Source organism: Hypanus sabinus, chromosome 9 (assembly GCF_030144855.1).
Source record: "Hypanus sabinus isolate sHypSab1 chromosome 9, sHypSab1.hap1, whole genome shotgun sequence".
NCBI lineage: Eukaryota > Metazoa > Chordata > Chondrichthyes > Myliobatiformes > Dasyatidae > Hypanus > Hypanus sabinus.
This window is the reverse complement of record NC_082714.1, coordinates 94,411,424-94,427,767: the sequence shown is the minus strand read 5'-3', so window position 1 is coordinate 94,427,767 and position 16,344 is coordinate 94,411,424. Positions and strand designations below refer to the sequence as shown.

Sequence of the window (16,344 nt, the reverse complement as noted above, 5' to 3'; positions counted from 1 at the left end):
CTCTTGTGGCAACCATTTCAGCCCTGGCAAAAAGCCGTTGAATATCCACACGATCAACACCTCTTAACATCTTACACACAATATATTTATCTATCTATCTATCTATCTATCTATCTATCTATCTATCTATCTATCTATCTATCTATCTATCTATCTATCTATCTATCTATCTATCTATCTATCTATCTATCTATCTATCTATCTATCTATCTATCTATCTATCTATCTATCTATCTATCTATCTATCTATCTATTTATATCTGTATGCATTTATCTCTCTATCTTTCTATCTAAATCTTTATTTGCCGTTCGTCGTCTTTTTTGCACATTTTTTGCCAGTTTTTGTTTGTGTGTAGCTTTTCATTGCTTTCTTTTACTTTTGTTTTTACTTTGAATACCTGTAAGTAAACAAACCTCAGAGTTGTTTCTGATGACGTAGAGGTACTTCGATAACAAATTTACTTTGAGCTGAAGATAACGATAAGTTACAGAAACTAAGGTGTCGTGTTTCAGGAAAGTTGGTTAGGGTGCGTGTGTGTGTGTGTGTGTGTGTGTGTGTGTGTGTGTGTGTGTGTGTGTGTGTGTGTGTGTGTGTGTGTGTGTGTGTGTTTGAGGAAGTGGCGGAGGGTTTGGGCTTGTTGGTGTCCGGGCTGGAAATGAGGCCGTTGGTCGTTTTGGAGAAACTAAGGCAACCCACGACCTCGGATGAGGTGAACTGCCAAGTCACGGGGAAATAATTTTACAGAGTAACACTCCCATTGGTGGTAAGAATGTGGCTAACAGGCAGTGAGAATGTTGGCCTCCCTTACATAGGGATGATTGGATATAAAGAGGGGAGGTGCAAGACGACGAAGGAGAGGCCTCAGTGATGGCGGGAGTTGAGAGATGTCCGATGAGGCCCACATACGATTCGGAGATCGGAAGGCCGAATTGAGATGCCTTAGTGGATTGGACTGTAATTCTGATTGGGCTCCTAGAAGGCACAGTATCAATCACAAATCCACTACGCCCCCAACGCACTGCGCACAGCCGAGTAAAGCCAGGCCACGACAAACACGCCCCTGTTTCCTCCTTATTAAAAGTTGTAATACACAACGTTCACTGACAGCATGGGAGCGCTCTTTCAATTCGAACAGCGGCAGCTGAGATGCAGCACACAGAGGACAATGCCGCAGAACATTAATTCTGAAATTATTAAACATTCTGATTGCTTACAAAAGCGGAAATCACTACACAATTAAATTACACAGGGAGGCTGCACAAACCCGTTTGGTTATATTCTGTATTGCTATTAAATACACCTCAATGCACTGTACGGACAGTATGCAAGTCAAGCTTTTTTATTGTATCTTCTAAAACTGGCAATAATAAACCAATGCTAATGATAAATTGCACGGGGCTCATTGTGTTAAAGAGAAGGGACGTCGGAAGATACACAATTCTGTGCAACAACTGAGGTGGATCAAAACTGTCCAAAAAATGTGTTCGCACGTGAAGTGATCAGGATTTTCATTGTTCGGATTGATTTGGGATGAATTGCCTCCGGTACCAAACTGGGACGGATTGAAACTCCTGCAATGCACATATATGATCAGCGTTTCTTGGACGGCGCTTTATCCATCTGTGGGGAATGAGAGTAACTGAAATAGGAATTGTTTACAACAGAATGAAGGAGTCACTTACTCTTTATTTCCAGGATAGAGTCTGCACTGTAGATGTATGCATCACCTCACATTCCACAGTAAGTCACGGGACTCGAAGTTGCCGATCATCAAGATGTGACTGTTGCTGGACGTGTCTTTGGACGGTTGGAAACGGTTTGTTATCTCTGCCCCTCGATATATTCCATTGCCCGTAGTATGTAGGAACACCAGCTTCGGTCTCTCTCCAGGATGCTTTCGGTACAAGCCCATGTCGTAACTTCCAACATTACCGTTCTGCATCCGACACTCTAATCGGAATGTTTGACCAGTGGAGACAGGACTCCATATCTGGGTCTGATTGAGGACTGAGTCTGGCTGGATACCTGCAGTAATGCACAATGAAACCACTGGTTACGTGAAATCAACAGAAAACGAAATTGAGTTCCTTGGCTAGTGCAGGCCGTCGTGTCACAAGGCTTCTTCACCAACTTGAATATTTGTTATATGAATGACTTTCGATTGCTCTGGGTCTTTATTGACTGGAATTCATAAGAATGAGGTGTGACCTCAATGAAGCCAAAATGCCTTGGTAGAGTGAATGTAGAGAGGATGTTTCCAATGTGGGAGAGTTTAGGATCAGAAGACATAGCGTCAGAATAAAGTGGTTTCCTTGTAGGACGGATATGAGAAGGCACTTCTTTTGCCAGAGGTGGTGAATCTGTGGAATTGTTCGCTACAGGCAGCGGTGGAGGCTAAGTCTCTATGTGCTGTATGTATATTTAAGGGTACTTGAATGATCAGGGCATGCATTGATACGGGCAGAATGCTGTAGATAGAGGCTGAGGAAAATTGCATCAGTGATGATAAAATGGCGGAACAAACTCGATGGGGCAAATGGCCTAATTCTCCACCGATACCTTATGATCTACATATTTACTGCACGCTCCCCAACTTAATGTAATCTTTCCAATAGTAGGGTCATTAATACAGAAGACAACCTGAATCTCAGTGAGATTATCACAAAGAAATGTGTGGACTTCACAACGGCGGGTGCGTGGACCAGTATCGGTGTCTATTTATTTAATTGAAAATCTCGATCCACTTCTTGCAAGCAAGCACGAAAAGGCGCCTGTACAGACTTTTGAGGGTCAATACCTGGTACAATAAGCACTTTGGCTCTTGTCTCAAACAATCTGAAACTCGTCAGAGAAAGATTGCAACCTAACTGTCCCAGAATAAGAGATGAGGAGAGATTGAATGATCTGTTCTCTGTCGTTCGATAAAAGGAGATTGTATCACATTGAAAGACAAGATACTTTATGAACCGACAGGGTGGAGAGACGGAGCCCGTTACCTATGTCTGGGCAGTCTAAAGATAGAGGGTGCAAAACAGGTATAGTTCCCTGAAATTAGCAAAACAAGTCGACAGAGTGGTAAAGGAAGCGTATTTGTTTTCATCCGTTGTGGTACTGAGTATAAGAGCTTGGAAGTCGGGTCGTAGCTGCATAAGTCTGGTTAAGCGGCAGTTCGCGTGCAATTCAGGTCACCCCATTGAGGCATTGGGGGAGGTGCAGAAAAGATGTGGTAAAATGATAGCAGGATTAGATTGCATTAAATATAAAGAGAGGATTGACAAATTTGGTCTGTTTTCTCTGGAGAATGGATGGTGGACGAATCGGATGATCAAACTTTAAACATCTATGAGGGGAACAGAAAGAGCAGGCACACAAAATAGATTGCATGATAGGAATATCATATACTGGAGTGCCTGGCTTTAAGATTAGAGGGAATTGTTTAAAGGAAAAACATGATGGGTGCATTGTCTACACAGAGAGCAGTAGGTGCCTGAAAAGTCTGCTACATTTGAGGGTAGAAGTCGGATATTGATGTTTAGGCCTTTGAGATGGACATAGATTCGCAACGATGGGCGGATATGGATCACGTACAATAAAGAGGAATTAGTTTAATTTAGCATAGCATTCCGATGTTGTACATCATATTCTATATTACCGGGCTCCGCCTATATTCCCCTCTCAATCTCTCTTTCTCTCTCTCTCTCTCTCTCTCTCTCTCTCTCTCTCTCACACACACACACACACACACACACACACACACATACACACACACACACTCCAGCTCTCACACTGGCTTGCACTCTCAGAATTTCAGAATTGGAATCAAATGGAAAGTTTAAAATTATGTAAATTTATCGCATGAAAAATAGCAAATTCCAAAATGTGAAACAGATACTTCGGAAACAGTTTGAGCTTCGGCGTCTTCCCGTAGTTGCACTTCCTCAAAGGAAGACCAGATTGCTCTGCAAAGTGTTCACCTTTCACGCCCATCTCCCCACACCACCACAACCGAACCCCACCTCCTCCTCAGCGGGACCTAGTGACCGTGCCAGATGAATCGTTTCACATACAAGCAAATCACAGCAGCAATTTCAGTGACTGTGGCTAAACAAAGGGTGTCCTGGTCCTGACTAGGAGATAACGAGGTCTGCTGCATGTGGCCCTGCCGATAGCGGTAGGCTGGCACCTGGCTGTTAGCGCCTATGAACTATCATTTGCATGGGATTAACTCGACTGACACCTGGAAGAGCAGGAGTACACAGTTCGCTCCCTCGAATCTGTACTGCAATAATAGGATCCCCAACTACCATCATCCTTCCTTGCGAGTTCGTCCTGCACCCTCTCGGTGAGTAAGACAACTGACTCCTTCAAAAATATATTCATCGACTAAACACCAATTCGAGGGTTAGGGAAATACAGAGATTCGCGGCCTTTCCCAAATGAAGAAGGCATCCTTCTCATCTTAAATTGGCCGAGTTCTTTTCCTGTGGTGTGACTCTAGTCCCAGGCGCTCCCGCAATCTTTTGTCTTGATGAGCCTTCTCATGACTGTCCCTCAGGATGCTCTCTTTTCACTGAGCTCATTCTGTACTGTCGCCTAATTAGGCCCGTGTACTCGGTCTCCTTTGGTTGGACTGACCTGTCAACCCTGGCTTCCTTTCTTAGAGAAGAAAACCCATCCATCAGGCACAGCACAATATGGCTCAATTAATTAGTGGGATATGGGTTTCATCCAACGAGGAGAGAATAAATAGGAGAAGCCCACACTCACCGAAATAGAGTTGAATGAAAGCTGAATCTTCCAACAAATCTTTGCGGTGGCTCCGAATTGGTCAGGAGCCCATGAATGTTACCTCACCATTTTGCTTTCTGTTTGCATTATTTATTTTATAGCTGTATAAATTTCTTATTGCAATTTGAATGATCGGCGCTTTGTCTCTGGGTCTTCCCGGTAGATTGCTACGATCTATCTCAAATTTGTCAAGAACAGGTACAAGATGAAAAGAATTATGATTTTGTCTTTGACAGGCACCTCTGAGAAAAAGCGAGAGGAAAGATAAGTCTCTGGGCAACATTTAGGGCATACGAGGCGTTAAGGAAATGCTGGACCGCCTCTTCACATCGTGGCCCATATTATCAGAATAGATGTATGGAAGTTGTCAACAAAACCAAACCACCTCGCATCGGTAATATTAAAAACCACAGCGGACTATATAAACAGGTATCAAATGAGGAGGGTCATAGAATCACAGAATCACACAGCACTGAAACAAGTCTTTCAGTCCAACTGGTCCATGCTGATCGAGATGGCCCATCCAGGCATGTTCCACCCGCCTATGTTTGGGCCGTATCCTTCTAAACATTCCCTATATATTTAAATTTATCGTCATTTAAATGTTCTCCTTGCAGCCATCTCAAACAACTTCACAGAGGAACCACACTTTTTGTAGAAAAAAAAGTTGTCACTGGAGTCCCCCACCTCTTTCCCCTTTTCTGAACACCTCTGCTCTCAATTTCTTGCGGGATAAAAGAAACTTCGAAGTCTCCCGTGTTCTAAGGAATGAGATCCTGGTCTGTCTAAAGTAACCCTGAAACTCGCCCGGAAGATCTAGCATCCTTGTCAACATTTAGTGCACTCTTCCTTGTTTAATATCATCTTTCCTATCGCAAGACAACTAAAACTGAATATAGTACTCCAAGTGAATTCACTCCAGCGGCACTCATTGGCTACCATATCTGCACATCAGTTCGTCAGTGCAAATAGGTAATCAGTTAATCACGTGGTATGAATTCAATGCATAAAAGTATGCAAACATGGTCAAGATGTTTAATTGTAATTCATACCAAATATCAGAATGAGTAAGATATGTTATCGAAGTGACGTTGACTCTGGAATGATATTTGGTCTCAAACATTTGGTTTGATTAGCTCTGAAACTGCTATTCTCCTCAGATTTTCATGCGATACAGTCTTTCGAGTTTACAGAAAATGGTAAGAAAAACAAAGAAAATCATCGAGTGACCAGCAATTCTACGGACACATTAATGAGAGAGGTCGGAGGAAAACAGCGTGAATGGTACAAGTTAACAAGGATGTGGAAACAACTCAAATTACCTCTCATTACAACAGTGCAGAAAAGTGTTTCAGAACGCACACACTGAGCGGCCATTTTACCAGGTACACCTAATAAAGTGGCCACTCCGTGTATGAAAACTAACGTACTAAAAGTAATTGCAAATGAATTCTGTATCTGAGATGAGATGCAGTCTAAGGGAGTTAAATGCCGACGTCATTAGAAACTGGTACGGAGCAAAGGAATGAATTGCTGATAATGTTTCGATCCCAAGGTGTCTGCCACTTGGACGATACACATCATTCCTCCACCTCTCCACAAAAAAAAAACCGATTCAATAAAGATCAGAAAGTTGCATCTATTTGAATGACGCTCTCCTGTTCTAATTGGCACAATATTGTGGATTTTAGGGAAAGTATCGTCATAAGAGCTTTACTTGGGCAGAATTCGGACACAGTTGAATAACTGAATAACAAAAAATGACAAAAACTGGAAAGTGGAGGCTTAGATAGTGAGTCCGTTTGATGGGGTATGGCAAGACACACACACATACACACACACACACACACGCGCGCGCGCACACAAGAAATTCAGAAGGGCAAGCAGTGTATTATGAGGGGAAACGGCAGTCGATGTTTCGGGCCATAGACGCTGCCTGTCTGAGTTCCTCTAGCATTAGAGTGCGTTGCTCCAGATTTCCATTATCTTTTGAATGTCGTATGTTTTTGACTGGAATGAGACTATTGACTGACTGCAGGATCGGGGTGGGGGGAGGGAGCTCATAAGCATAATCCCTAATAAATCGACGGTGGTAATCGTGAAAAAAAGCACTATGAGAGTGAGAAGAATGCGGACCTCGCTGGAGATGGTGAACAGAAGAAGCTGATTTAAGACAGGAGAGGAGAAGAAACGGAAGTAGATGATGTGTGAGATGGAGAGAGGTCACAGCGTGTTACTGCAGAACAGAAGCACTGGTAGATCTTATAGATGGACGATCCCGCATGCGTTTGAGAAATAGTGAGGCATATGCATGGGTTTAGCAACTCCAACCCGTAAAAATCTCTCTCCTCAAAAACGCCAACAGAGGCTCTAAAAGCCACGTCCCTCGGACAGCAAGGATTTTCGAAGATGGGCTGCATCTGGGGACAGTTTGAAAGACTGCCACTTGACAGAAGATACTGGAAAGATGCTCTCAGTGGCCTATGATATAGTAGGGCTGAAGAAGGAAAAGACGAAGAAGAAGTAGAAGAAGAGTCGCCATTGGGTAGAAAAGCGGCCAAATGTATCATCCGCGCTGTAGATGTTTTGAAGACGCCCTTATGAGAGGAAGTTCACTTCAGAGTACAGACACAAAAATCTGAAAAAAAAACTCAGAACTGAGACAGATTATTTGGAGAAGAATACACTTTTACCATCTCGGATCGAGTCCTTTCCTTGGGACTCATGACTCTGAGATGAGGGGCAAAGAGTGAAATAGATTTACTTTTCATTTTAAAATGCAACAGCTGGTTTTGGGCCGAAATACCTATGTTGTGCCAAGGCCGAATCGGTGCTCAGGAGTATTTGACTTTCAGTAACAGGGAACAGAATCGGTCCCTGAATCAAAGGCAATACTACGTCCTGTCATCAGATATACACAGTGAACTGCTACCGTGAAACTCACAGTGTGAGTCACTTGCAATGCACCTATCTCATATTCAGAAGCTTCAAATACTTGCAAACAGGAAAGCACCATTTACTGCTTGAGATGGAAAATATAACCGAACTAGAGCTCTTTGTGGTTTCCTGTTTTTGTAGCTTGGACATTGCTGCAAAGAGTTCAGCCTGTTAAACTTCATATTATGTGACGCACTGCAAGGTCCCGCAACCGACATGGTTGCAGTGGAAATTAATCTCATATACTGTGCTCTATGTTGCGTCCGGTTTACCAGCGCCTCCTGATGTAAACAGCTCTCTAACCTTAATAAAATAACAGACGTTTACCACTGGAGAAATATAACTTCGGGGCACTGAAAATCCCCTTCAGAATGGCCTGCTCCACCATTCCATCATTTCTGATTTATTTCCCTTTCAAAACCGTTTCTACCTTATCCCAATACTATTCAGGTCCTTACTAATCATGAAAGTATTAATCTTCACTCTAAATATACCCAGTTGCTTGGCTTCCACAACAGTCCGTGGAAAAGTGTTCCAAAGGTTCAATACACCCTGGCCATAGAAATTCCACCTTATCTCGGATCTAAAGAAACGTTTTGCTTTTCTGAGGCTGAGTGCTCTGGTGCTAGTGTCTCCTACAATTGGAAGTGACATTTGCACCTCCACTCTTTCTCGGCCTTTCAATATTTGACATGTTTAAATGGGATTCCAACCAACTCACCAGTTTTCTAAACTCTTGACATTATAGTTCCAGATCTTTCCTCAGACAAAGTGCCTAAAGCTACTCATAATAGTCCAGCTGCTGTCCGACAAATTTCTTATAATGCCGAAGCATTGTACAATGCTATGGAAATCACTATTCATCGTAAACGCTTTTCGCTGCAGGAATATGGTGACTTCAAGTCCAGGTCAGAGGTTGCGAATCCCAAAGCGAGAAACAATTTGCAACATCGCAGTCCATTTCTCTCTCAGCACAGGTCACGATTTCAATGGAATGATCTCTGTTGGCCTCTAATATTGCAGTTCCGAACACGGGAAGTCGGCGTTACCCATTTCAAAGTACCCTTACCAGCTTTCACTGATTTACTCACCCAGATAACTCCAACAGCTCTTTCCGTTCACTGGCCAAGCAGTTCAAGTGTAGCAGGGACGGGGATACGCTACTGCAAGTTTCCCTCCAAGTCTTGAATTACCATGGCTGGCATATCTGTCAGAGTGTGGTTCTGAACTTATTCTCCCAGTACAGCAATGAGTAATTTTATGAGGGGCCGCAGTAACTAAACACCGTCGTCTCATTGCAACTCCTGCGGGGATTTAGGCATGAGCACGTGAATTCTAGTTTTGTTACAGATGCAGATGTGTACATCCCAGAAACCATGCTCAAACCACGTTCTCTTTGGAAGTCTTTCTGAATAATTCTAAATAGCCGTTTGACCTGGTGACGCACTGACGCAGTAACCAAGTGTAACCCGCGCAAGGCGCGATTTGGGTGTAGCGGGACCGCCTCCGAAGCTCGTCACCGAGTAGGGACCACTGTAGCTGAGATGCTACAGAGAGTCATGACTAAACTCACTCCGACTCCTGGGAGTCGAGCGCAGCGCCAGCCGACTACCGGCCTGAGACCAAATGTTGATGAGGCTTTTACTCCTGTTCGTTACCGTTCAGATGTTTCGTATTTACGGTGAGTGAGTCGGGGTTGGGAACTGTTAGAGGTGCCCTAGCAAGTTTGCTTTTCAGTGCATTAAACATCCCGTGCAGGTGGGGAAATAAACGTCAGCGAATAAAATAAATCGAAATTACAAAGCCAGAATCTCGTTAAAGCTGATTCGAAACCTATTTTATATATTCTTATTCCGTTTCTATGAGCCTCGCTCATTTTCGTTTGGTGAAGGTCATCTGGTGCATTGATGCGCTCTGCACCTATGTAACTGCAAACCTAAAACAATATGTTTAGCGAGCCCTGCCTGAAATGGCCGGCAAACTTCTTAAATTAAGGTAATCTGTGGATAGATTGACAAATTATTTTTAGCCAATAAATGCAACCGAAAATTACAGCGCATTTTTAAACTGCAGGCAACATGCTTACTTTCTACTTAGTTCAAATCCGGATAATTTTATTTAGCTGATAATAATTGGTGTTGCAGAATGCAAGCCGTTTCCTGCAGGTCTGGCTGCAGAGACTGCAGATGTGGGACAGACGGTTAAACTCTCTTGTGAACTTACGAACCAACTAGAGGTCGGGAGCAATATTTTCTGGTACAAACACAGTGCTGATGAACCCCCGGTAGCGATCAAATCCACGGACTGCGAACAGAACGGTTGTAGGACTACTTTCAAAAAAGGCTCCGGACATCGCACATCAGTGTTGGAAATCACTAATGTCCAGGTGAACGATTCGGGTTTGTACTACTGTGCTGAGATGGATAGCTATCCACCGCTTATGAAAGGACCTACACTCCTTGTTGGAGGTAAGAGAACACGACAGTGGGATTATAATCACCCACGCAGTTCGGTTAAAACTCCAGTAACTGTGTCCGATTCTCTCTCCAGACAGCTCCACGAATCGGACCTACATGCAGGTATTTGTCCCACCGTCTGTGAGTAACGGGTCTGTTCCCCTGGTGTGTCTGGTCGGCGGCCTTTCTTCCAAACACATTCTGATTTACTGGAACATATCCGGACAGATCACAGAAGGATGGAACGATCCCGGTACGATTGACCCAGATCAAAGCTACAGTGTTAGAAGTCAGGTGATGGTCCCAGAGGAAACTTGGAGGAGCGGTGGGCTCTGCACCTGCATCGCACAACTGGGGGGTGCGGGGAAGACAAGGACTATGAGCGTCTCCCATCTCACCATTCAAACAGATCAAGGTAGGGCGTTGTTTTGCTCTTACACTATTGATACTTATTCATCTGTGGTGGTAAGGTGGCACAGACTCGATTGGCCGAACGGCCTAATTGTTCTCCTGTGTCTTCTACACCGACGGTTCACTAACAACTATTATGATAAGGATCTGCTTATCTCCAGCAATACCATCTTTGGGTGCCCAACTCTAGAGCCCTTTGAGTCGCTGAAGCAAACCATTTTTTTGCTCTCTGATGCCCGTGATGTTCTCACAGTGTGGTTGGGAGTGATATCCGGAAAATAGGCAGGGCCACCATGTAAGTCAAGCGTTTTATTTTTTTAACATAGTCCCCTCCTACATTTACACACTTAGTCCAGCGTTCGTGGACCATATGGAACTTAGACCTCCAGTAAGTGTCCACAGCAGGGGTGATAGAGAAGTTGGTGGCCGATGGTAGAAAGAGATGAGTTATACAGCTCTTGTTACCTGCACCTGCAGCTCAACTCTTTGAGTGATTATGCAGAAAGTTTGAAGTTAATAAGGCATCAGTTAATGACTTATCAGGTGTGATTGATAAGTGTCTGTCCTAAGGAAGAAAGAGATGAATGATTAACTTCAAACTTTCTGCATAATCACTCAAAGTGTTGAACTGCATAGGCATGCAACGGGAGCTGTATAACTCAACTCCTTCTACATTAGGCCACCAACTTATCAATCCTTATCTGTGGACATTTTCTGCAGATCCAAGATCTCTATGCTCCACGATCGCTGGACAAAGTTGTAAATGTAGGAGGGGACCATTTTGAAAAATAAATGTGTTAAGTTTTCTAAAATTGACTCCGGCTGTGTTAGGCCACGAACCTATCAATCACCCCTCGTATATAATTAAAATAACATCCACTGATATTATCCTTAGGTGTTAGAACATCACGGGTGTTGATGGTAACTGCCTGTACAATCTGAATCCAGCACCAACTCGGACGAAATTGGTTTACATTTTTGCTCTTGTTGTTTAGAATTAGTGCATATCTTCTTAGAATCATTCACATTACAACCAAATGAAAGCCCGGATACAATGTTCTTGGAAGCTATGATTTCACCAAGCAACAATTCCTTTTCTCCAGGGTGGTGTCTTCCCACAGCGATCCGCCTTGGGTTTCTTGGATTGCTAGTTATCGTCATTTTCATTTGGATCTCTAAACACCGTAGATCAGGTGAGGATTCGCTCTTCTTGGGCATATCCATACAACTATTAACAGTTACCGCCGTTCCTTTTTCGAAGTTCTGTATAATTGCAGCCAATGGGTTTAGAATAGAGAACGCAAAAAGTAGTTGAGGCAGGGAATGTGGCAAATGGCACTCAAGTACCGGAGGGTAAGGATCTGACGGACGGGGTGTTTGAAATCCTGAAAAACGTGTTCCCGTTATCAGTGTATTTTGTTTATATTATTGTTACTGTCACATTTTTTTCGTTGCTCCAGCTGGTATAACCTGAGATGTGGACATCTCCAAGCACACTGATTTCTCAGTTGTTAGGAACACTCGTACTATTCTGGAGGTATTTAGTATTGCCAGTGTCTGAGGATTTATATAAACATTGCTATGTAGCCTTAATTGTTTAATTCTCTCTTGTAGTGACTGTGGGATTACTGAGTTGTAGAAATTACTATTGGGAGAATGTATACCCTGTTTCTGTTTCACAGACTTTTATTTTCCTCTTTTAATTTTGCATATATCTAATTTTTTCATATTGATATTTTCTGTGTTTGGAAAGGTTCTATCTATGAAGTACGCTTTCATCGCTTCTTTATCCTGTAAGATAATATCGTGACGTTTATAATAGATTTTATATTAATAAAGCATCGATCACAGCATGGTGAGACACGCAAAATGCTGGAGGAGCTAGGCAGGTCAAACAGCAACTACGGAAAAGAGTAAGCAGTCGATATTTCGGGCCGAGACCCTTCATCAGCATCTTGTGTGTATTAGTTTGATATCCAGCACTGCAGATTTTTTTTCCTTTTTCGGTCATAATAAAATTTGAAGCTCGCTGACTCTAAATCTGAATCAGGCTGGCATTTATGGTTAAGTACAGTATCTTTAATGAGTTAGATTCCAAAGCAAGATTTTGGTGAATGATGTGTTTGATTTTGGTGAATGATTTTGTTGATTGTGCTTGTAGTCAGACTGTGTTAAATCGCCACAGGATCCTGTAACGTGCTGGAATATTCCTGGTTTCACTTGGCATGTTCTGCGTTTATCGTTCTGAATTGTTCATATTATTGCGTTTTCTTGTGTTACCCACCTGGTCCTACATTGCAACAAGACACCCTTGTTTCTGTGAAGTGGTCTTCAACTCCTAGCCAGGTATTCGACGCTTCTTGTCGACATCTGATCTGCTCCGATCATAGGACGGCTTCCATGGTGTGCCGTGCTCTTCAGATAGTTAACCATTTCTTCTATGTTGACAATTTCTCTATTTTTCTGGATTTTTTTTGTCATTGAAATGTAGTGGTTTGTACTTTTGCTTGTACAAGACTGAAGTGTTGAATTCACTTTCCATCGATGAAAATGTATCCTTAAAAGTTTTATATAACTGTTGTGTAAATTTCTATATCTGTTGATTCTCTTCCTCCTCTGTCGAAGGTAGTGTGTTCAAGTACGTACAGTGTTTTCTAAAATTTGCGATTTCCATTCTTATTTTTGTAGCTTTTCCAGATCAGTTGCGGACCGAGTAATTATTCCAAATGAATACGTTAAATATGGGTATACCGGAAGTGTTCAATGCCGTTGTGATATTTTTACCTTGGTTCTAGCAGTGGACATGGGCTCGGACAAAGAAGGGTTAAAGGGCTCTTCCCCTAGCTTCCATGTCACCCTTGATCAAGGTGTAGAACTTGATTCTGCACCCCCCCCCAACCCCCAACCACCAAACCAGCAAATGCCGATCAGGATTACACGAAACCATTAATGTAGGTGGAGGTTGGTCTTATGAGCAACTGGTGCGTTTATTCCCTGTTCAGGTTCCATAAACTTATAATTTCCTCTTTTCATTCAGCATGTATCTGGTGGTTTTCACTTATTGAATTCTTTATATTATGTGTGGCTATATCTATTGAGGAAGTTGGATTATCGTATCAGTACTAATGGATCGGTCATAATAAAATTTACAGGTCATTGGCTGTAGGATGGATAAGGCTGGATACATTTATAGTAAAATGTAGTGTTTTTCATAGGTGTGCACTAGAGAGCAAGATTTTAGTGAATAATGCTTGCCACTTGATTTTGAATGTGTAAGCAACCGAATCGAGTTAAACTGCTGCAGGATCCTATATTATGTTGAATTGGATTGTTTCTGGCTTCTCTTGATGTCTTCTGCATTTATCGTCTCGAATTTGCTGGCATTTCGTTGTATTTTGATATTTTTCTGAACAACAACCAATGTATGCCCAACCTTTAATTAAACATCATACTAACCACCCGGCGAGCATCATTGTGCATTTCTCTGCGCGTCCTGCACAGTTTTTTTTCCTGTTATGGGACATCCAGATGTGCACTCAATATTCCACTTGCGGTCTGACTGGTGTTTTATATCGATGCAGCTTTATTACCTTACTGTTATACTGAAACAAGCTATTTGCCGAAGTTACCCGCAGCGATTCCGATCTTAAAACAATCAGTTGTTGCATTCCCAAACTCGGTACCAGTTGGATTTGCCACGTAATGTATCAATATCTCTTCGTGAATGCATTGAATAAACCAAGTAGAATCTGGAGGAGGTTCATGAGGATATTTCGAGAATGAAGGGGTTGACGTAAGACGAACGTTTGGCAGCTTTGGCCCAAAACTCACCGAAGTTTAGTAGAATCCGGTGGGGAGCGGGTCTCATTCAAATCTAAATTGTTGAAAGGGCTTGATAAGGTGAAGGTGGAGAGGATTTTTCCTATTGTGGTGGTGTCCAGAACTCGAGGGCATAACCTCAACATCGACGGGCGATTCTTTAGAACAATGGTAGGGAGGAGTTTTTAGTGAATCTGTGGAATGTTCTGCCGTAGACAGTTCTGGAGACCAATACCGTGGCTATTTTTAAAGCAAAACTGATCATCTCCCGATTAGTCATGGTATGGCAGGTTATGGCAAGCAGGAAGCTGTGTGGGGTTGAGTGGAATCCGGGATCACCCATAATGGAATGGTGGGGCAGACCTGATGGGCTGAATGGCTTAATTATGTTCCTATATTTTATGCTCTTGTCATATTTCAATATCTCCTCCTGAATACATTGAAGGAATTATGTCCCATCTAAGCCCCCTGTAGGCTTTACGAAATTGGGTATCCTTAAATTATTATGCTTTCATTAGTGTATATGATTCCATGACGAGGCCGTGTGCGTATTTAGGAACTATTCTCATGATGGGGTCATTGTCATGTTGGGGAATGAATAAGAAAGTTATAACGCATCTGAGAGCCATTGGTGAATGGAATTTATTAGAAACTATTACCGTAGAACGACTGCTGGTATATTGGAGGCTGTTGTAATATTTGGGATTTCTGACATACAAGACATTTCTGAAACTTATTGTAAATTGGCCAGATTATAGTTCTAATTCACAATTTTTCAATACACAGGGAGACGTCAATCGGCAACGCGTCAGGGAAACGGTAGCGCGGCTCAGGTACGGACGCTGTTTGAACGCCGTTCTAAGATTCACAAACTTGGTGTTTGGGATTGGGTACTAAAATGATGGGTAAGAAAGGAGTCAGCAGGGAGCTATGATACAGAAGTCATATTTGATTAATCTGCTGGAGTTATTTAAGGAGGTGTCGCATAGAGTAAGGTCGGCACAGTGGTAACTCTGTTGAAGAACTTATCCTGCTGTGCGATAAGTTTTAATTGTCAATGTTTGGTACATTCCAGTCACCAGCGCCGATCCTTTATGCTTAACTCGACTTCGCTGCACCCTCCTCTGCTCGAAGATGAAAATCTGGTTGGTTTCTACTTCAGCGAATTACGGAGAAGTGTACCGAACATGAGGTCACACTGAAACCCTCTGAACAACTCAAGACCTGATGCTCCGGATTTAAACAAGATTTCTACGTGCTTGTTTATTATGTAAATAAAGTTCTGGACGAGCATCGATATTGCAATTCAGGCATATTGTAAGCTTTAAGTACAGAACGGGGCTTCTTGCATACTTTGCATTCAGTCTCATCTCTAAACTTCGCTCGGTGTTATAATTTTGATTTTTCCTTTGTATGAGTTATATATGTTGGAATATGATTAAAACGTACTGAATCGCATTATTTAATGATCATTTTCGGAGTTATTCCATTTGTGGATATAAATTACGCTGCAGCTTAATCAGTTATTGTACGTTGCGTTTTATAGGATTGCCTTTATTTTTTGCGCTTCTTTGCGTTTGCATTGTCTTTATTATGTTCATTATGCTATTTATGCTGCGTCGGTTCTGAAGCAATAAAAATTTTGTTCTATTTATAAAGTAGTGTGCAGACGAATGACAATAAGAAAAACGTTGACTCTTGAATCCTGAGCTGTAGAAATCGGTACTTGGCAACCTCCCGAACTTCTCCCATTTGGAGAAGTTGTGTGCCCACATCTGATGAAGCCATCTTTGGCGGTTTAGGTAATACAACGTGGTTTTAGACCATAAAAATATGACCACATGGCATAGGGACAGATTAATCCATCTGGACCACCGGGTTTGCTCCGTTTATCCTGCACTGCCCATTAATTATCCCTCTCAACGCTATTCT

General features: G+C 42.5%; 1 protein-coding gene across 1 annotated transcript; it reads left to right on the top strand.

Annotated features, from left to right (window-relative positions):
• Nucleotides 1–9,287: 9,287 nt before the first annotated feature.
• LOC132398872 (uncharacterized) lies at nt 9,288–16,055 on the top strand. The gene is made up of 6 exons (XM_059978706.1): nt 9,288–9,407; nt 9,871–10,194; nt 10,277–10,597; nt 11,697–11,786; nt 15,199–15,245; nt 15,488–16,055. The coding sequence occupies exons 1-6, from the start codon at nt 9,353–9,355 to the stop codon at nt 15,512–15,514; spliced, it is 864 nt and encodes a 287-aa protein (XP_059834689.1). The 5' UTR covers nt 9,288–9,352; the 3' UTR covers nt 15,515–16,055.
• The last annotated feature ends 289 nt before the right edge of the window (nt 16,056–16,344 follow it).

What these genes read in the sequence shown, in the direction of transcription:
- LOC132398872 (XM_059978706.1), top strand. Translation starts at nt 9,353, where the DNA reads ATGTTGATGAGGCTTTTACTCCTGTTCGTTACCGTTCAGATGTTTCGT. An exon ending in ACCTACACTCCTTGTTGGAG is followed by an intron (nt 10,195 to 10,276) that starts GTAAGAGAACAC and finishes TTCTCTCTCCAG; the next exon opens with ACAGCTCCACGAATCGGACC. An exon ending in CTCTAAACACCGTAGATCAG is followed by an intron (nt 11,787 to 15,198) that starts GTGAGGATTCGC and finishes TTCAATACACAG; the next exon opens with GGAGACGTCAATCGGCAACG.